The sequence below is a fragment of the Myzus persicae genome, unplaced genomic scaffold (assembly GCF_001856785.1).
Source record: "Myzus persicae strain clone G006 unplaced genomic scaffold, MPER_G0061.0, whole genome shotgun sequence".
In the NCBI taxonomy this organism is placed as follows: domain Eukaryota; kingdom Metazoa; phylum Arthropoda; class Insecta; order Hemiptera; family Aphididae; genus Myzus; species Myzus persicae.
In genome coordinates this window covers 48,401-70,180 of record NW_019103345.1, presented here as the reverse complement: position 1 = coordinate 70,180, position 21,780 = coordinate 48,401, and the positions used below count along the sequence as shown (strand labels likewise).

Here is a 21,780-nt window from a genome sequence, read left to right as displayed (position 1 = left end):
ACAATAATGAGCACGATTAATGATAGTATCTATATTGCCTATCCTTCAATAGTGAGAAAGACTGATGAGTGAATCCCAAAGAGAAAGAAGAATGAGTTGAATACTTGAACATAATTATGAATTAATTACTATAGTCTGTGGTCCTTTGATAACTTCTGTCTTTACTCTTCAATTCTTCATTCGTGCTTACTGCTCAGTGCTTATTGGTCAGATGCAAAGACTCATCATATATACATATAATATTATATCTATAAGACTCTTGGACGCATGCTTAACAATAATTGTTATTTATTACTCTATGATTCATGCACATCCAAATTCTAAAACGAATTTATTGAACTGACCGCCCTCGAGAGAGTTTAAATTTTAAATTTTTATAATTGGTATTTTGGTAGTTGGTACACACATTGGCTCATATGAAATTGGCCGTATTGCGTGTGGTGATTGGTAAGGTTTGTTAGGTTATGTCTAAAAAGTTTACTATCAGTAAGATTGTTGTTGTCGGGTACTCCGTATTCGGGCGTATAATAATAATAATAGTAACTTTTCGCTGATAATAGCAAATCTAAAAATATTTTACCTATTTAAATACCTTTTAAATTGAATAGGAACATTTCAGTTTTTGGACGGTTACTTTCAAGTTTTAACTTCTGACCTACTGTGCACACTACATTGTGCGACAAAGGTCCGGCTTGTGTCCACATTCCATAGACGCCGATTACGCTCGTTCTAACATAATATACGTAAGTTAAACAGTACTTTTAATAAATATATTGTTTTGTATAAAAATTAAAAATTAAAAATCCCGGAACACTTATAATTATTGACTATAAAAGGATAAAATACTTCGACACTATTTCTCATGACCATTGACCTAGTTAATCTCAAAATATAAACAATTATCTGTTGACCATTAATATTAAATTTATGGTGACCGGTTCTCGGCATTGTATTCAAGTGTGTAAACCAACACAACTGAATACTGATATCTACTATTGTACACCGTAGTCTGTAACATTGTTGATTGTTATATATCTTTTCTTATTTAAGTGTTCGTTTCTTTATCACTCATGAGTTTTTGTGCAAGTGAGAACCATATTTTTTCTTCTAGTAATGTTGGCCTTACAATTTTTGGTGAAGATAGAAATGCCATATGTTTAATGTCAATGGAGTTGACCTAAGACTAAAATTTCTCTTAACAGTGATATCTATTGAGTATTGTTCAAAATCTTAAAAAATGTATGTTTCTAACATTGTTATATTTATATTTAATACCATTTCAAAAATGCAAATGTTTTGACAATTATTATTAGGAACGACTCTTCTGCAGTAATCATCTATGTAGAAATTATGAATAACATAATAGTTGAGTAAAATGAAATAAATTTAATTAATTTGTATTTGCTTAGTTTCAACTTTGATTATAAATACTAATTTGGCTAGGTATAATCAATGGTTTTAATTTTTTAATAATTATTATTAATTATCTGTATAGAATGCTCACATTATGGTTTTAGTACTTATTGGTTAATTTGTCTATGTTAACAATTGTTACATTAGTTTGGTTTGATTATATTTAATCAATAATTTTATCTAGTGGGTACTTCGAACTAAAATTAATATCTAAAATTTATCACTTTGTTAGGAAAGTAATAGTTGTATTTCAATTAGCTTGGTAACAAACTTCTCTTAGAAACATGTTATTAAATACTTCACTATTCAGTTAGATATTATAGTTTATCAAATTTGAAACCACTTGCCAATAAAACATTCTTATGAAATTGCTTTTAAGAAATATCAATGTTAAATTTATTTCAACTATTTTATTTGCAATTTATATTTTGAAACATTTTTTTCATTAGCACTACTTTTTTTTTTTTTTTTGAATTAAGCCTTGGCAACTATGGCCATTGGCAACAAAGATATTACTACTTTGTTTCTCTAGTTGACTAGTTGAGATGCAGATTGCACAAGAACCGATTACCTACACACATTTTAAATTGTTTTAAGTGGACTTCATACATTTTCTGTTTTTATGTATTCATTTTTGTTTAGTTGTGTAGAGGGTTGATGGATTTTCTCTGGAAGTACCAGTAAACCATACTACTTTCATACTTTTACTGATTCTAATACCACAATAGTGGCATCTGAATTTAATACTTCAATACATAGATTTATTAATATATGGACTGCTCTTCCCTCATACCCTACCATATATTGTCATGTGCTAACATTGTTAGAGATAGTCAATACCCATCTAAATTATATGTAATATAATGGGACCAGACTACCTAAATTGTATGCCCTCTTGCTATTTATGGGTAAAAATGGTACCTAAGTTGTATGCTATCTCTTTCTAACAATGTTGGCCTTTGGACCTCTCTCTGTGCTATTAGTCCATTTCTTTATAGGTCTATGCTTTAATATTGTCAACTTTAGTTATGCCTGTTAAAAATTGTTTCACCTTTTTGGAGTTTTGAATTATTCATAACTTAATTTAAAATCAAATCAAAATATTACCGATGTCCTACATAATAAAACTAAGCAATATGTTCCATCCTTTGTGTTAAGCTGTTTACCATATCATTCAGTGATTTTTTTTGTGTTTTGTGCATTTTATAGGTTCTTTCCGTGAATTGTGAAAGTTACTAAACGTCTGAACATCCTTAAAAAAATCTAGAATCATGTCAATGTCAAAATGTCATCAACTATCTTCATTTATTTGCAAACAACAGAAAAACTTACGTATGATGTCAACATTGTGGTCCAATGTTCAGCAAGGACCTCCAGATGCTATACTTGGTGTAACAGAAGCCTTCAAACGTGATAAAAATCCACAAAAAATTAACTTGGGCGCTGGTGCTTACAGGGATGATAATGGTAAACCATATGTATTACCAAGTGTCATTCAAGCGGAAAATCTGTTAGCAAAAAAAAATTTGGATAAAGAATATGCTCCAATAAGTGGCATTTCTGAGTTCTGCAATGAAGCTATACAATTAGCATTATCCAATGAATCCTCTATTATTAAGAACAAATGCTATGCTTCAGTTCAATCTATATCGGGAACAGGTGCTTTAAGAGTTGGTGCTGAATTTCTTTTAAGATATGCTCCATTGAAAACTATTTGGGTACCTATTCCCACCTGGGGTAACCATAATCAGATTTTTAAATTTTCTGGATTGGAAGTTAAAACGTACAGGTATTATGATCCAAAAACATGTGGACTTGATTTTGCTGGAATGGTTGAGGATTTATCTTCTGCTCCATCTGGCTCAGTAGTTTTGTTACATGCGTGTGCTCATAATCCAACTGGGGTTGACCCAAAACCAGAACAATGGAAAGAATTATCCTCATTGTTCAAAAGTAAAGGCTTATTTCCATTTTTTGATATGGCTTACCAAGGGTTTGCTTCAGGAAATGTTGATCAGGATGCTTGTGCTGTTCGTTCATTTTTATCTGATGGTCACCAGATTGCTTTGGCACAGTCATTTTCCAAAAACATGGGCTTGTACGGAGAACGTGTAGGATTGTTTTCATTAACCACTTTAGATAAAGATGAAGCAGACCGCATTGTATCTCAGTTAAAGATAATTGTACGGGGTATGTATTCAAACCCACCTATACACGGAGCTAGAATTGTGTCAGAAATATTATCCAATCCTCAATTAATGGATCAATGGTTGGTTGAAGTGAAGGGTATGGCAGATAGAATAATATCAGTCAGATACCAATTAAAAGACCTTTTAGAAAAAGAAGGTTCTACACATAATTGGAAACATATAACAGATCAAATTGGAATGTTCTGTTATACTGGACTTAGTAAAGATCAGGTTAAAAAGTTAATTGATCACCATAGCGTGTATTTGACAAATGATGGTCGCATATCTATGGCTGGTGTTACTTCCAAAAATGTTGGTTACTTAGCTAGTGCAATGCATAAAGTTACTAGTACTTAATTAAATAAACAAAGATAAAATTATTTTTATATTTTTAGATGCAATGATATGGTAATCTTTATAAAGTGTTATATCTTCTTTATAATCATTAATATTATATTTTGTAATCTCTTTTTTTTTTTATTAAATGTATTCAAATTCACATTTTATTTAATATACATTTATTTAATAATATTTCCTACTGCATAATTATTTGTCTTAGGTTACTGTTGAATAAAATATAATTTTATTTCAAATTATTATCATGTGTATTTATTTTAACTTTTAAAAGTACCTATGTGGTTGCCGTAATTATTAAATCAATGTATTTATAGTTTTGTTAAGTATTTTACATTTTTGCATTGTGTATATTAAAAATATGTAAGCAAATAAATTAACTGATTGGTTCAAGTATAATACCAAATTTAGTAACAATGATTTAAAATAAATTTATCGCTCCTCTCTAGTGGTGGTTTTTAGGGGGGGGATGAAGGGGGCACTCGCCCCCCTTGGATTTTTTTGTGTCAACTGTTATGTTCTGTAATATTATTTTCACAATACAATACCTATTTTCAAATTTTTTTTTTATTTTTTTTTTTTTTGCATCAGCATGATTTTGGATTGATAACAATGGAATATATTATTCGTTAATGTTATCATAAAATACAGAATTACAACTAGAATTAATAAGCTTTTTTTTGTAGTCGGATACTCAGATTTGAGTATGATGTTAAAAACAGTTTTAGCCGTAGTTACGGAATTGGTTCATGTTAGTATTATATTATCAAATATCATAACTTGTTATCTGAGGTTGTTTTTTTAAATTTACAAAATATAACAAATATTAAGTAATATTTTTGATGTGTGAAATTTGATTAGTTACAAACTAAATTTTTTTTATCGTCATCGGGTCATGTACAAATATATAATGAGAAGTACAGCGGTTAGGTTAGTGGCATCTGCTGTTTCAGTTTCTCTACTTTAAGAAGGTATTGTTTTATGATTGATTTTAAATTCCAAGATAAGTAAGTATATAATATTAAAATTTACTTGTACGCTTAAATGCTTCAGACTTAAGACTTGGTTAAGGACAAAGATGTCTCAAGATAGACTTGGTGGCTTAGCATTACTGCATATTCATCTAGAATTTGATATTTCAGAAGATAAGCTAATAGAACGCTTTGCAAATAGCAAAAAAAGAAATATAGATTTTTTTATTTAATTAATTTTCTTTACTTTAAATAATTTGATTTCTATTTTTTTTGATTAATTATTATTATGTTTACTAATTTTAATGTAGGTAATAAAATTACTTTTATAAGCTTATTAGTTAACTGGTTTTGCATGTTAAATTGTTTGAAGCTGTTTATCTAAATAATCTACTTTGTGATTTTTACATACAAACATTTTTTTACAACTAGCTAGGCATTATTTGCATGTCTTTTTTTAATTCAAATTTAACTAAAATATGCTTTAATTGCTTTAAATTTATTACTTCAGTTATGCATTTTTTAATCAATTTTTCAAATCAAAAATAAAAGTTATATATAGGTAATGTATTATAGGACCATAAACAAATTGTATTCTTTATTTTATATATGCAACTATTATGGTGGGGGTTGGGGGCAAAAAAATTGAAAATAGCCCCCCCCCTTGATGTTATATCAAAACCTCTATTGCTTGAATGTAAAATTGAACATATCAATTTTTGCCAGCAGTTAACTGTTAGACTTAATACTAATTGTTTTATTAATATATTATTATTTTGAATATGAACTAGTGATACTAATGATACCTAATATTTTAATAGGTGATACATTTTTCTTCTTAAAAATGTTTTAGTTTAGGTAGGTACCAACAATCATTGTAAGCGGAATTAATTCTAAAGTTTTGATTTTTTGTAACTCGTTCTTACTTTAGGGTATAAATTTTCTATTACATAGTATTACATGGAGGTAATATAATGTGCTTTATTCCGCGCCAGGAAAGGACCCTTGTGGCATTGGCCCGACCAAATCGCCTTCGAATCCGTGCATTCCCCACCTATTAGGCACATCGACGTTGTGCGATGACAACCGTTAACGGTCGTGCCGCCACAACGCTACACTGAAACTGAATGGCACATAGTGGAGAAGATGGGCCTCGTAAAGTCGTAACAATCGCGTGCGCGAAACGAGTTACTTCTCTTGGCGCAGAGTACAGGATAGTTTTGGGATGAGTACAATTACTGATTAGTGATAAGTTATATTTTGAAATTTTTCTGTAGGTAATAGGTACTTCATGAATATTTCACTTTTATAAAAATTGTTCTATGTTTTTTTTGTTTTTATTGTTATCAGATATTTAGATGTACGATAGTTAAAATGTTCTAAGAAAATTTATATTATAAATATAAACCAACACCCAAATTTACGACGGTTTGCCAATCACCTTACGAAAACGCACATGAGACGTTTCCGCCAGAGACTCATCGCTTATGTGTGCTTTAAATTGTGTACGTGAGCTAGATGGGCATGGCTCCATCCATAATATACGATCTAACTATTTAAGGTTAAAATAATACCATACATGTGCGATGACTATAGACACTCACACTTAGCTTTCAAAATATGTAGACTGATTGCTCAATCAAGTCAGATTTGCCTACAATCTACAAGTGAATTACAACTGAACTTAGTTTCTCCATAATAAGGGTACCGGGTACCAACAGACAAATTGCACTGTCAGGCATCAGCACTTACCTAACTTAGATTACCATAGACCCAAGTTTCATATGAACACTGAACCACAGATTAAATAAAGTAAATTAATCCATTTTTAAACCGAAATACATCAAGCTAAATTAGCTAAAATATCATACCTATGTGTACAAACTTCCTTTAAAAAACTAGAGTTTAAATAGTTATTTGTTTTATTTTAAAATTCTAAGGAACTCATAATGAAAATTATTTTAACGTAGATCATTCCTACATTATATGGCTTACCTTATTTTTTTTTTGTATTCGAAAATTTTAATTAAATTTTACATTTAAAATGTATATTATTATTTTAATTTGGGCATATTAGAATATTTATATGTTTTAGTTTAAATTTAAAAGAAGTTTAAAAAATATTTCACTTAAATTTTAATTGTTTGGTGTACCTAGCTACCTATCAAATTTCATGTTATTTTTTTTAATAAAAACTTAGTGAAACCTACTTAGTATTTATAAAAAAGGTCAATTCTAATTTCCTTTTAACACTTTTACAAATGTATACACTATACAGTATACTATTTTATACTCATTTATGAGTACTAAGTATCTACCAAATCATAGTTATCTCTAAATACGCAATTTAAAAACAAGCTAAACTTTTGATGCACCATAGTATATGGGTGTTTCCCCTAATCAATATATTTGTATTTTATTAATAAATTATTTATATACGAAAACACTAAAAAACTTAGTTTAATTTATACTCAACCTACCCCCTCTTCATAATCTAGGCTACGCGACTGATTGAGGCCGCGGCGAAGTTGACGAGACTGTGTTGTACATTTTATTGATGTGCAGAGTCGACATTTAATATGATGACGGAGTATAGGTACCTAAATCTAAATGACTATTTTATGATGTACAGTTGTATCGGAAATATACATTTACAGAACCTTTCTGATTGATATTTCGCTGGCGTGACTGTATAGACAACGGCTTTAAAATTATCATTTGAAAATGTAGCCTATAGTTAGGAGTATTAATTGGTAGGTATCAAGTACTGAAGTACCACCCGCATATTATATTTAAAATCCATCGAAAAAAATCACTGTGACTCCAAAACTAATATACTAACTAACGTTTAAAATGAATATAGGATTCAATATTTACGAGTTAAAAGAATGCTCAATATTATATAATATATATACGTATAAAAGTACTGTAGAGCATTTTATTTTCCTCAAAAAGTAGGTTGGATACCTTCAATCTTTTTACGAAATATTTTTTTTTATTAATTTCATTATGCATATTATTAGGTATATGATTTAATAATATGTAATGGCTTTTTGTATAGCGTAGTGTATACTATGTATGCAATTATTGCAATTAATTCATTTTACTTTGCCCTTATTTTTTAATGCTATCGAGGTTGCCAATAAAACCGTATCAACTAAAGCTTTTTAAATGCCCATCTTTATTTCTAATCGTATCATCTCACGCATAATAGGTTACATACGATAATACGAAATACCTAATAGCTATGTATACATTATACTGTATAATGACGTGTACCTAATGTATAAAACATATATATTAGGTATAAAGAAATACGATTTTGATGAGAACCGTTTTCTTCACCAAGTTTATATATATATAATATATATATTGCAACATTATATAGTATACACTATGTTATATATTTATATCTACTATATAAATAAACGAATTTAAGTCTTCGATTTAAACGCATTATTACCTTCAGTTGGTATACACACAATCCAAGATTTTTCGTCCTCATACGCCAATCCTTTTTTACCAGGGTTGTTTTTTCGAAAACGAATTTTGTCAGCTGTCGGATCACTAATATCGTAAACTATTCTAGCGGCTTTACAAAATAAGACAAATTACATGATATGAGAAAACACAACCCATTGCAACCACTACATCTTCTATAATACAGTAGAACTGTGCAACTAGAACTGTACATTTTCATTTACATTATTTTGTTTGACATGAAATATTATATTACATTTTATTGACATTCAATAATATAATATTTTTTTATGTATTATTAATTTTACACTTTTCTTACTTTGTCCTATAATAATTTAATTTTTCAATTTACCTATAGGTTGAGTGTTAAAGCTATTGTAGTTATTGCTAGTAGCTTTTAAAAAAATAAAAAAGACACAAGTATTTATAAGTATATTTTGTATAATGCTATAATGGTATGTTAAAGTATTAAACAATTAAATTATATTATATGAGCATTATATACTAATGAGTGAGTTTGAACGAAATCGGAATAGGTACTTATATATTTTAGTACAATGGTGCGCAATATGGCTACTTGAATTCTTTTACATTTTCCTGTGTAGCAGCATAGGTTGATAAGAATTAATAAAACAATATATACATAATTTATTATTGTATATTTACGAAGGAACTTACCCTTAGATTTTGGGTTGAGTGAGAGAGCTAAATTATAATGATGTGTGTTTTTTTTTCAAAACCATATTCGGTGCATTAAAAGAGTAAAAAATTAAAATCCTTATGTATTTATTACGTTTATTAGATATATTTTTTAATTTACTTAACTTTAAAATTCAAGTGATGGTGGATAAGATATTTTTTTTTAAACTTTTATTAAATCTACCTATATGCCGCTAAGCTGCATGCCCTTACTCAAAACCAAAAAGACAAATTTAAAAATGTTTAACTTCAAGATAATATTGTTTTATGCTTTAATGCATTGAATAATTTAAACTAGATTTCGAGTACCTACCTATATAGGCTTTAAAAAAAATTGTTGAAGTGTTGTGCTCGGTAGCAATACAACTCATTGTGTATAAATTACCACTTCGTTTGATAATATTACCAATTCCATAGAATGGTCTTAACTTTGTATTCATAAATTCATTATTACGTATTAGGTATTTCGATGTAAGTATTTATTATCAAGCAGATATTTTTGCGTTCAAATTTTTACCGGAAAGCTTAAAACCGTTAGCTATATCCACCATTGGATGCTGTCCAACATTTTTTTCCCTCTCGGCTTGTCATTATAATACCTACGCGTTTAAGTCGTGTTTATCCAGTCTGATTTTTTCTCAGACGATATAATACTGCCACTGCTTGTATATAGGTACATATCGAACGAGCTCACGGCTGTGATGATTAATTTATAATCCGCATACGGTTTTATTTTAGGGCATCAACTCGCTAGATGGTATTTAATCCCTCTGGGTTTGGGAAGTGAGATGGAGGGTGGCGTTGTTTAGAAAAAAAAAGTGTTGTATCTATAGTTTGGAATTTTGCCCATCAGCAGCTTTATAGAAAAAATAGCTCGAAAAACTAGAAGTGCGTGTGTACCAACTACCAATCATCGTGTATATTATATTAAAGTGATTTTATATCTACTGTATTCCGCTATTCATAATTGTTCATATGCGTTCGACATGTCTACATATTTTAACCGCTAGAAAATTGATTACTTACGATATCAGCTGTAAACAAACTAGGTAATATAAATATTTACGTATGTCTAATCATAAAGGTTCTACATCTACGCCTAGACATTAGCGCATAATATACATATTTATAATTTGAAATTAGTATATTATCGTTCATCACATTTTTGAATCCATGATTGATTTTATACAATAGTGATGATATTGACTTGATGTGTTTGACTGTTTATTCAGTGTTTATACCTACATTATTGTGAACATTTGTAAATTATATATATATATATATATATACCTACCTGTATATTATTGCGTATTACATATAAGGTAAGTAATTAACCAACCATGCCCTTCATTTTTTCCATTTAATGATGCATTTATTTAAATTGGAATATCTGAATTCTTAAATATAATTAATTACAATATTTTCATATACTTGGATTTTTTTATGCTATTTAAGAAGTTTCTTGTCAAACTTCCATTATTCACACGAGGACTAGCCTTTTTATCGTACTTTTTTAAGAAGAAGACTTTTCTTAATGTTGATGTATATAAATATTAATTCGAAGAAGTATAGTTTTTGAGTAACTGAACTTATTGTACTATTTTTACTTCCTACAAGCACTAAAGATATTGTATGGAATAGGTTTAGTAGATAATACTTGGGCTATGAGGGTTTTAAAATTATGTAGGTAGTAATAGGTAGTTTTTAACTTATTACAATTTTATATAGTTTGTAAAATATTAACATATTTAGCACCAGACTAAGTATTACATATTATATTTTATATTTTAAATTTTGTCTGGACCATTATTTAGGACCATATAATTTTAGTTGTTCGCAGTACCTACATAAAGTTTGATAACTCATGAACTAATCATTCAAATTTCGATTTATATCGAGATTTATTTTATCAAAACTATCAAAAGCATTTTTTCATTTAAAAACAAACATTTTTATCATCACAGGAAAGGTGCCCCTGCTTAAATGGTAAAAAATTATCGGGAAATATGATCTTAAAGATATTTTAAATTCTAAAATCAGAATTTAAAAATGTATTATTAAAAAGAAATGGAGGGGGTTGGTGAGAATGCTTAGCTCTTCACTTTTCTCCTTGTCCCCATTCAATTTTTCAATAAAATGTACAAATATCATGTGAATCCGAACTTTATTATCTATAATATGTAGGTTAGCAAGTGTAGCAATACGCAAAATATTATAAAATGTGTAAATTGGTATAGACGGTATAGTTTATTATATATGGTATATAATATACTATATGTTTATCACTATAAATGATTTTCTCGCTCAAAAAATTCATGCGCTGCGAGTCGCCTCGGTTAATTGACTGTTAGTCAATGGATCAATGCGATCATTTTAGGTAGATATATTCAATATTGTTAGGCAAGAACAAATATTAATAATGATTTGTCAATCATTAATAATTGCTTTTAATTATAAATATGTATTATTAGTAAAAACTCATCATGTAGCATATCGACATCGAACATACTTAGGTAGTTTATAATATACATTTAAAATATTGTTACTCGTGTATTATAACAACAACAGTCTAGTATTTTCTGTTCCATATTTCTCGTTCACACATAAATCATTGTATTTTGTTATTATTATTTTATTGTAGTTGAAATTGTTCTCTAAATTTAAAATAAGTGAAATACTAATTTGTTTCAAGTCATTCTGTTTTGATATTTACTTACTTTCTATATATTTTTCATGATACTCATGTACATTTTTAATGTTTAAGGGATACCTATTATTTGTTGGTAGGTATTTACCTACTGTACACGATTTGAACATAATTGTGAATTAATTTTATTAGGTTTGCATAGTTCAGAAAATGTTTCCCTATTTTTCCAGCAGTGCACATTCTATGCGGTTATGTAGCTCGCATGCGATTTACAGACCTGATTATTATTATGTAACGAAACGCTCTGGTTCGGGAAACGACGTTCGTCGTGGATATTACTATTATGGTGTATACGGAGACTGCGCGCATTTTTAGCCGCTCCGGCGGCGGCACGCGCCGCTTTCTATTTCTGTACTATTATACACACATAATATCGGTCTTTGGCACACGACCGAGTGAGCGGCGGCGGCGGCGGCGGCGGCAGTGTTATGGAAGCATAGTGGTGGCGTCGGTGTGGAAGTATAGTGGCGGCAGTCGGCGTACGGCGGTCAGTCGGCGGCGCGCAATGGTGCCGGTGGGCGACAAGAGTAGCACTGGGTCATCGTCGGCGGCGTACAACGCGGCCGGCGCCGACAACCCCAAGGAGCGGCTGAAGGAGTGCTGCCGGAAGCTGGTGGCGTTCATGTGCACGCAAGTGGGTGTCGGTGGCCTGGTGGTCGGCTACGCGGTGGTGGGCGCTTTCTGCTTCATACAGATCGAGGGCCAGGCGGGCGACGCGCAGCACCACGCCGTCGAGCTGCTCCGGCACAACTGTTCCGTGAACGTGTGGAACGCCACAAACACGTACAACGTGCTGTACCGGGATAACTGGACGCGTCAGGTGACGGATGCGCTCACGCACTTCCAGGTCAACCTGGCGCTCATCGTCAAAAAGGGCTACGACGGCAGGACCACCGAGGAGACGTGGTCGTTCTCCGCGGCGCTCATGTTCTCCCTGTCCATATTCACCATGAACGGTTACGGCAACGTAGTGCCCAAGACCATGCTGGGCAAGGCCGCCACTGTCGTGTACGCCGTGTTCGGCATACCTCTGTACGTGCTCTACTTCCGAAACATGGGAAAGGTGCGTCGTCGTTTGTATTTTATTATTATTATTGTTTCCATAAGACTTATGGAGCTGAAGGTACTTCTTTCATCGCCCCTCGCTCTCACCCATTCGCTATAACTGTTTTGGGAACCATTTTAATCGGGTATTTCGTTACCAGATTGACTTCAAAACGTGTATAGGTTAATATGTTGCAAATACTATTACATATTATAATGGTAGTCGGTTGCCGGTAGGTGGTAGTAGGAAATGGGGGCAGGTACATTTGTAAAGATGCATTAAGTTCGGAAATATTTTAAATGCAATATTAAATAAAAATGAATGGGAATGCTATATTGTGCCATACGTTTAGGATATTTAGTAATCAAAGGCATTTAGTGACATTTGTATGCGATGATATTTTTCCCCCCATGAATTATTGGTGCACATGTGTACAACGGTCTTCGGGAAATTGGGTTGGCTTTTCACCTTTTGTTATTTGTTTTTACAATCTTTTTCGAGAAATAAAATTCGATTTTTACGTCTTTACGCACTCAAAGCGCGTGTAGGAAACTCCCTGTAAAAAAAGACCACAGTGTTCCACAAACGTGTAGGAATAAGTACAGCTGTAGAGTGTACGTGGAGAGGGGGAGGACAAGAGAAACAGAGAGGGACAGAGAGCTTCTTATTGAATAAATTATTTCTTCGCTAAAATATGATAAGAGCATCGTTTGGGGTGGTTTTATAGTTTGAAATATTTTCAGTGATTCTTTTGTAGGGTTTTTTTTATTACGTGCCTAAACTACTTGAACTAGAAAAATCTCCAACAATATATATTATGGTTTTAAAACTATGCTGATATATTGCACACTTATTTGCGGTTTTATAGGTTGGTGAAAATGCCACTGAGTTCGAATTGAAACGGGGGCACGAACATTCCAAATCAAATCAATAATTATCTCTTTATAATATGCGCATTTGTTGTATTGAGATAAAATATACATAACTCGTATATTATGTAGATATCTACAGACCAATTCGTTTGACTTAGCAACGAGTGTTTCTAATTTTATTATTTTTCATTACCTTTTATTCGTTTTGAACAAGTTTTTTTGACTCTATGATAGTTTTATTATAAAATTTTTTTTCCAAAACGTTAATTTTTACTTTTTAGTAAAGTCTTATGTTTTGCGATAAAATTGCTTTCCTCGAAATTCCTGCACGGAAAAGTTATAACCTGTCAAAAAAGAACACACAAATCCATCACTGTTTTTTTTTTTAATGTGTGTAGAGCCCACACTTGAAGGGTTCGGTCGATTTTAACACACACTAAATTGTTAATGTTGTCTATCGAAATTTGGCTAACGTGACTGTCTTGTTTAATGTCAGCATGCGTTCACAAAGCAGTGGTTTCTTTTCTTTTATTATTATTATTATTATTATTATTCTTTTTAATGTGTGAAATGAGTTCTTTTGACTATAAAAACTAAAAAGTAGAATAACCCTAAAAACAAACACCAAATAATGGACTATTACACTTAATGCACTCACAATGGTCACGACAACCATTATTGTCAGATTGTTTCTTTTTTACTCTTATATTATACCTCTTTTAAGTGATTATTTAATTCAACTGCCGTACGGATTTCTCGAAATTGCACACAGTAATAGATATACAGCTTGTTTACAGTTTTATTTGATCACATACGACGGACACATTTTTTTCGCGGCTTACGTCAAAGATTGAGAAGATCTAAGATAACTCGCGGTCGTCACGATTAACGGACAGCGTTCGTATGTGTTCCGCAGTCGTTCGCCACGATCCACAAACAGACATCATTGCCAACACAGCTAATTTTCATAGTTTTATATGCGCATAAAACATACTCAGAAATAACGTGTAGATTATTATTATTATATAGCGGTAAGGTTTTCAAACATTGTAAATTATTGTTGACGCTTTTATCGTATTCGACGAAAGTCCTCGTCAGTCGAGGCATGTGCTATCATAAACTATGAGTTTTCAAAACGCTGATTGGTAATTTAATGCAAAACCGCAAACAACAATATTATTGTAGGCACAACTATATCGAATAACTGAAAGTCTTTCTGCGTCATCTTGAATGAATCTTGCGTGTAATGTTCGGATTTATAGGTAGAAAAGCTGAAATTCGCTAAAATTGTTTGGTTGACATGAAATTTAAAATGCAGTTAAATGATTTTCTGTACAATACAGCTTAAAATTAATCAATAGAAAAAAAATTGTAGTATGATTTTTAGACATTTTTAGGAATCCAGAAATATGTAGAAATCGTGCGGGGTCAATCGGATAATTCTGTATATGATTTTATACTATTATAATATATTGAATAAACGCGGTATTATAATACAAACTGTTTTATTTTTTTGGCATTTATATCGCCGATGTTCGCATCAGGTGTTGGCCCAGAGCTTCCGGTGGCTATACACGTGGGTGTACCAGTGCAGCATGGAGGACAAGGCCGGCGGTGACCTGTACAACCAGCAGCTGCCTCAGAAGTCGAGGGTGATCGTGCCGTCCACTGCTTGCCTGTGGGTGCTGGCGGCTTACGTGGCCACTGGAACGGTGACGTTCGTTACGCTCGAAGACTGGTCGTATCTGGACAGCACGTTTTTCTGCGTAACCAGCCTGTGCAAGATCGGCATCGAGAACTTTGTGCCGGTGGGCAGCATCACGGATGCGGTTACGGACCACCCGATGAAGCTGGTCATCAAGTTCGTGTACCTGTTGCTGGGCATGGGCATCATAGCCATGTGCTTCGACTTGATGCGCGAAGATGTCCAGGTCCGGGTGAGGAACCTGAAAATGGACATCGGGCTGTGCTTTGAAGACATACGCCTGCGGGCCGTGGCCGTGTACAGACGCCGAAACTCATTCGATTGACGAGCACGCACGTCACATATAACATTAGATCGTATACGATCTATAAGCATAAGGCATCGTATTATTGTAAAATATTGTGACGATAAAAGCCCGTTTATAATTATGTATTCTGTATTATTATGTACCTATTATAATTAAATTATATGTACCTACGACGATTACCAATTGTTTTCGTTTCGTTTATAAAACATTAAATTGCATTTATTTTTAATAGATAATAATATATAAAGCTGATTCCCTCGCCAATATGCGTGTATACGTATCAACAATTATTATTGTTATTGTTATATTAAACATCTGCGTCACCCTCTGTAACTCTACATCGGGGTCATTATCGCGAGGAGGGAGGAGTATTCGAGAAATAAATCCTTAGCCTCCCCTTCCCCCCTTTCTGGTCTCATCATCACCGTGTATTTGTTTTTTTAAATCGTCAGACGAGTGTAGTCCCGAAAACGGTACACTATCGTACTTGTATGACCCAGTGTCCCTACTGATTTGTTTAATCGACGATTTGGATATTTGTTTTTGATTTAAGGTCGTCGACGATGAGTAACGTGGTACAGTACGTGCTGGTGCGAGGTGACCTGACCAGGACTCTGAAATGGCCGTCCGGTGCCGTCATGGCTCAAGCGTGTCACGCCTGCGTCGCTGTGGTGCACACCTACTACTCGGATCCGGACACGCAGGCATATCTAAAGGACCTCGGGAACATGCACAAAGTTATCTTGGAAGTGAGTCCATCGCCATTAACAGTTTAAATGTACGATGTTAACGAACCAGTTTTTTTTATCTGCTAATTATAACGATGCCTATTAGTCTACTTTTAGATTAGATACTGCCATTCAGGTTATGAGTAAAACAAAATAACATTTTTACAATTTTCGACTTGAGTTTATATTATGGAAAAATAAATGTATTGCTTCGTGTTGTCGTTAAATGCTTGTCGGAGTGATGCAGGTCTAATAACGATTTTTCGTGCATTTAGTCACTATGAGATAGATCGTAAGATTTTCCTGTCGTGTGTCGCATACAGGAGCCAGTTCTTTAGTGTTGAGGAAGGACTGGTTTAAATGCTTGAGTCCCATTCTGACTATAAGGTGATTATTATTTCATCTATTTTTTTTTAAATCCTATTTTTTAACGGAACGTCTTATAATTCTTAATTTGTTTGTAAGTGGTACTCCATCAGAATTGTTTTGCCATGCTTCCTTTGTTGTGAGCTTGATAGAAATTGAGTGTCTCTGAAGATGAAGATGTGATTAGGATTATTTTTATGGAATGTTGACGACATCAGTATTATATTATGAGTGATTTATCGTTATTCAACTCTCGCGACGCAATAATTGTTTTCCTCTACGCTCGTCGAGTTGTGTGTAGATGGCATATTTTAATAATATAATATTATATGATATTATGTAGATCGAGATTTATCGACCTTTACAATTGTGACGTGTTTATATTGTCTCACGATACACTATTTACAGTGGTGGTATGTGCGTTTTGGATTTCCGTTTAAACAACTACCAATTACGTCATTTGTCGCCGCTATTCATCGTCCATATCGATCTGCGTATATCGGCGCCTTATATAATAATATGAAACGTATCGACGCCACGTCACTTAACGGTTTTAATTGAAATCACTATACTCCGGGAAATATATGGCCACGTGCGTTATTACTGTATTACTTCCGTGTGTTTACGGCACGTGTCTAGTGTGATATTATTATGTGTGTTATTTTTTAGTTTACCGAAATTATTGGAGACCGTTTTTTATTCGTGTAATAATAGTAGCATTCAACAGTTGTCAAAAACGAGTTGTACTTTTTAGAGATATTTTTTTCAGTAGTTTTCTAGACATATTGCAAAAACGACGGCTACGAATGGCAAAGAAATGCAAACATATTTTAACCATTTTTTGGTAGATCGGCTTGGATCGTTTTTCGATGTTCTGTTTGGTTGTTTAAAATATCAAATAATGACAATTATATATAGACATAGTATTATAATATTGCATCCCCAATCACCAATATATTTTTATAATGATAATTGTGACAAATTACATGCGTATTATTTTTTATAGAAATGTTGTCCGATTTATTGTATACGTTTAATTAAGTATACTATATTTTTAATTTAATACGATTCCCCTTAATTTCTTATATTATGAGTTATAACTTTTGACTTATAATAATGATTCAATGCAGAAATCGATAACACACGCTAATTATTGTTTAACGTCAATAGTACCAAATATTATCCGAAGTTCTTTCTGTAAAATTGACTTTTATGCTTTTTCTTCTTTTTTTTTTTAATTGGGTTACTAAAGCTTCAACTTCTGGGGTCATTAGCCTGTGACAATTACAAAAATAGAAAAAGGTCTTAAGACCTATGGGGATACATTATGATTAACAGTAGAGGGAGTAAACGAAATAGACTTATATATATATGTATATTTTTTTATGTTTCTATAATGCTTTAATGGGAGATGTTTGAAGTTGATTGCATATAAGCAAACTAGTTTACTATTTATATAATATTTTTCACGCATAACTATATGTTAATTAATTTTTCGTATTATTATTATAAACATACAATTTTTATTTTGCTTAAAATTATACAGAATTAGGAATGGAACTTAATTGATTTTAACTGTAATGTATTTCCAAGGTATGTCGTAGATGTTTCGTTTAGTCTATTATGTTAATACGCTCAACTTACCTACTAAAACCCTTCGGAAAAGTATTTTAATGTTCATTATAATTTGTCATAATTTCTGTATTTCAAAATATATTTTTAGTATGACACAATATTATTATAATTCATATCGTTTATTTAATAAACAGAATAAATAATACTTTATTCAATCTTCAATTATAGGTAGGTACGTACCTAGAAATTTTTCTACCCAAACTGTATCTTTCGATTTATTATCGTATAATATCCTTTTGTTGTGTGGTTGGGTATAGCCAATAGCGATGAAAACGGATTCACTTTTATCCCTGGCCTTCTTGGTGCCTACAGGTTAATTTTGTTTCCTTGTTCTTCAGCTTATACTTCTCAGATATCATCATATTGTTTTTTCAGCCGTAGGCCAAACACTGATTCCCTTATGTTTCGTATGCGTAATCCTAAATTACATTTTCCTTTGTTCTTCCGCCTCTGGGGGAATTATACCCTAGGCCTATACGATCACTTCTGTATTGATGTTGTCGTTTGTGCTGTAGTTTCTACAAGCGTATTTCAGGGCTGTGGTTTCAATTAGGTTTTTCTTTACAGTACTAAAATCATATTTGAGTTGTGTGAGTATATTATTTAAGTTATGGGTTATACTATGTAATAACGAAGGTATTCGTAAAATACAAACAAAAACAATATTGCCTATATGCGACCATTTTTTTGGATGTTTTGTTCAAAAAATATACGTACGATGTACACTTTTATTGGTTTAACACGAAACGCGTAGAACTCAAGACACTGCATGTAGGCCATACACAGGGCGAATCATCAAGCATTCCTACCTCCTATTTAATTTAATAATCAAGTCACTTAAAATCGGTATTTAAGCACTTTTAAGTATGCTCAAAGACCATATTTTCGAATAATTAAAATTTCTTGTACGATTTAAGGACTCTATTACTCTAATGTGACGATACAAAATTATAAGCAGATAACTTCTTGAAATGTTGATGTAGGTACTTAAATCAAGATTAGAACAAGTATAGTTTCAGACTTATTGAACTTTATGTACCTATACTGTAATGGTCTTAACCTGGATATCCGGCCATGGTCATATGTACAATTTAAATAGATGCACGTTTAATATTTGTTTAGTCATGTTCTTAATAGTTATTATTCAGAAAATTATAACAAATTATAAAAATGAAATAAATAATATAACTTAACTCACTTACTAGGTACCTAGGTTTAATTTGTAAATCAATTAAACAGAAAATACTAGGTGAATACTATGGTTGAATTATTGCAATATTAATGAAGAGCAAAGAGGGTGAGATGCTTGTTAAATTACCATGTATACATAGTTTTCGATGTGTCCATCCGTATAATATAACTATTATAACTATTGCAATTATAGTGGGGTCGCTTGAGTACGTGACTGCCATTGTGTATTCTTAAAACCAGATTATAACATTGATTAGAATTAACAACGTATTAAAATGTGTTTTTTTTTCTGTCATGAAATTGATTGGTAGAACGTTATCTTAAAGGCGCTTAAACCCAAACTATTTACCGATTACCTATACTGTTGTTTCAAAATTATACCGATCAGTCGTATAACGGTATAACCGATGTTCATTTAAATATTCATTGAGTTTTTGTGTATTAAATAATTAATAGTCTAGGCATTCTATTGAAATATTTTTGGACTAGAATGACCCTTGATTATTATCATACTTTTTTGGTCATACAATTACGGTTCATGTCGAACGGAGTCTTACCACGGTGAGTGAGTCGTACATAATTTACACTCAACACCTTGTCATTAGATAAAAACAATAATTATAATATAAATTATTATTGTACTTAAAAATAAAGCTCGAATTTAAATGATCTACCCAAATATTATAAACAATATTCATACATCACGTGCAAAAATTATTGTAAATCTATTATAAATTTAGTTAAATCTAAAAATTGTCATATAATTTTCTCTGTATTTTTCATGTCTTCAATCCCTTCACAATACATATTTAAAATAAATATGGCCACAAAGTTAGAAATCTTCAATCAATGTCTTTATATTAAGCCATTTAAGATGTCGACATTTTTAATCTTCACACAACCAAATATTAAGTTCTAAAATCGTCGAATACGCATTATAGAAAAATAACACTAGTGCGGTCTGAAAAAATTAACTAAGCACTAAAACCTTTTGATGTTTTGTTCGTGAAGTCATAAAATAAATTTATAGCATGCCTAGCAATATTAAATCTAGTTATCAAAAAGAAGAAAAGAAAACGCGCCAACGCATCAAAGTTCGAGCCCTACTTAGGTATAACTTATATTACGTCATATATTTAACAGTATAAAATATTGCGTTAATGTAGATAATATAATATGTTATTATAATGTTACGTATAGGTATACGTTAAACTGGTGAAGTCAATATAATATCATTTATTTTTATATCATTATAATCGTCCGGTGCCCGTTTGTATCGCAGGTACCCGACGAGCCGGCCCTGTTGAGCACGGCCGCCGCGCTCGGAGCGGACGGCGTGCAGCACGTCGTGTGGAAAGAACAGCCCGAGGACGTGGCCACGTGCGTGGCGCTCAAACCCTGCGCCAAGGGCACGGTGAGCAAGTACGTGAGGAAGTTCAAGTTGTACAGCGCGTGACACCGGCGATAAATGACGATGACCCCACGTGGCATGCACGCCGAACGGGTGAGTCTATTATTGGTGCGAGGGGTGTGGAGGGGTGTCCGCCCGTGGGGATCAACGGCCACCGCCAATTGACATCAATCATTTAATTGGCCGCTACGTGGAATTCAATATAACAATAATAATATAATATGTACCTAATAAATAAACGACAATGGTCACCTCAAACACGTTCACAATCGTCGTTTTGATTATAAACGTACAATGCAGTGCGTACATGTGTGATGTGCACGTTGTGTACGTCTTGTGCACCTAATCAGCTTTAATGTCGTGTCAATATTATTTCTTATACACTTGTTTACAGGTGTATTGTAATTGGTTTCCGACGGAGACATCAAGGCTGGACAAAATAATGTAGTCGACACGGTAGTATATACCTATACCTTCGTCCGGATCGCCGTCGGGTACAGTTTTTGGGGGTGGGTTATGAGGGCGAAAGCCCTCCACCCCTCGAATGTACATTTCCGGTTTGTTGCTGTAGTTAACTAATAGAAAGCTGAAGGCCTAATACTAATATAAGTAATAGCTGGTATTACTGTATAGTATTAGTCTGCACTGCTGCAAGTATCAATATTTCATAGATTTTTATCTGCAGCTATGCCTATGCGGTATGCAAA

General features: G+C 32.4%; 3 protein-coding genes across 3 annotated transcripts; all 3 read left to right on the top strand.

The window, feature by feature from the left end:
* The first annotated feature begins 497 nt into the window (after nucleotides 1-497).
* Nucleotides 498-4,201, top strand: LOC111034334 (aspartate aminotransferase, mitochondrial). Its single transcript, XM_022315496.1, has 2 exons — nucleotides 498-743; nucleotides 2,623-4,201. The coding sequence occupies exon 2, from the start codon at nucleotides 2,685-2,687 to the stop codon at nucleotides 3,957-3,959; it is 1,275 nt and encodes a 424-aa protein (XP_022171188.1). The 5' UTR covers nucleotides 498-743; nucleotides 2,623-2,684; the 3' UTR covers nucleotides 3,960-4,201.
* Nucleotides 4,202-10,005: 5,804 nt separating this feature from the next.
* Nucleotides 10,006-21,339, top strand: LOC111034336 (putative peptidyl-tRNA hydrolase PTRHD1). Its single transcript, XM_022315498.1, has 3 exons — nucleotides 10,006-10,155; nucleotides 16,296-16,491; nucleotides 20,945-21,339. The coding sequence occupies exons 1-3, from the start codon at nucleotides 10,082-10,084 to the stop codon at nucleotides 21,116-21,118; spliced, it is 444 nt and encodes a 147-aa protein (XP_022171190.1). The 5' UTR covers nucleotides 10,006-10,081; the 3' UTR covers nucleotides 21,119-21,339.
* On the top strand, nucleotides 12,246-15,955 carry LOC111034335 (potassium channel subfamily K member 15). Its single transcript, XM_022315497.1, has 2 exons — nucleotides 12,246-12,876; nucleotides 15,275-15,955. The coding sequence occupies exons 1-2, from the start codon at nucleotides 12,319-12,321 to the stop codon at nucleotides 15,758-15,760; spliced, it is 1,044 nt and encodes a 347-aa protein (XP_022171189.1). The 5' UTR covers nucleotides 12,246-12,318; the 3' UTR covers nucleotides 15,761-15,955.
* Nucleotides 21,340-21,780: the final 441 nt, after the last annotated feature.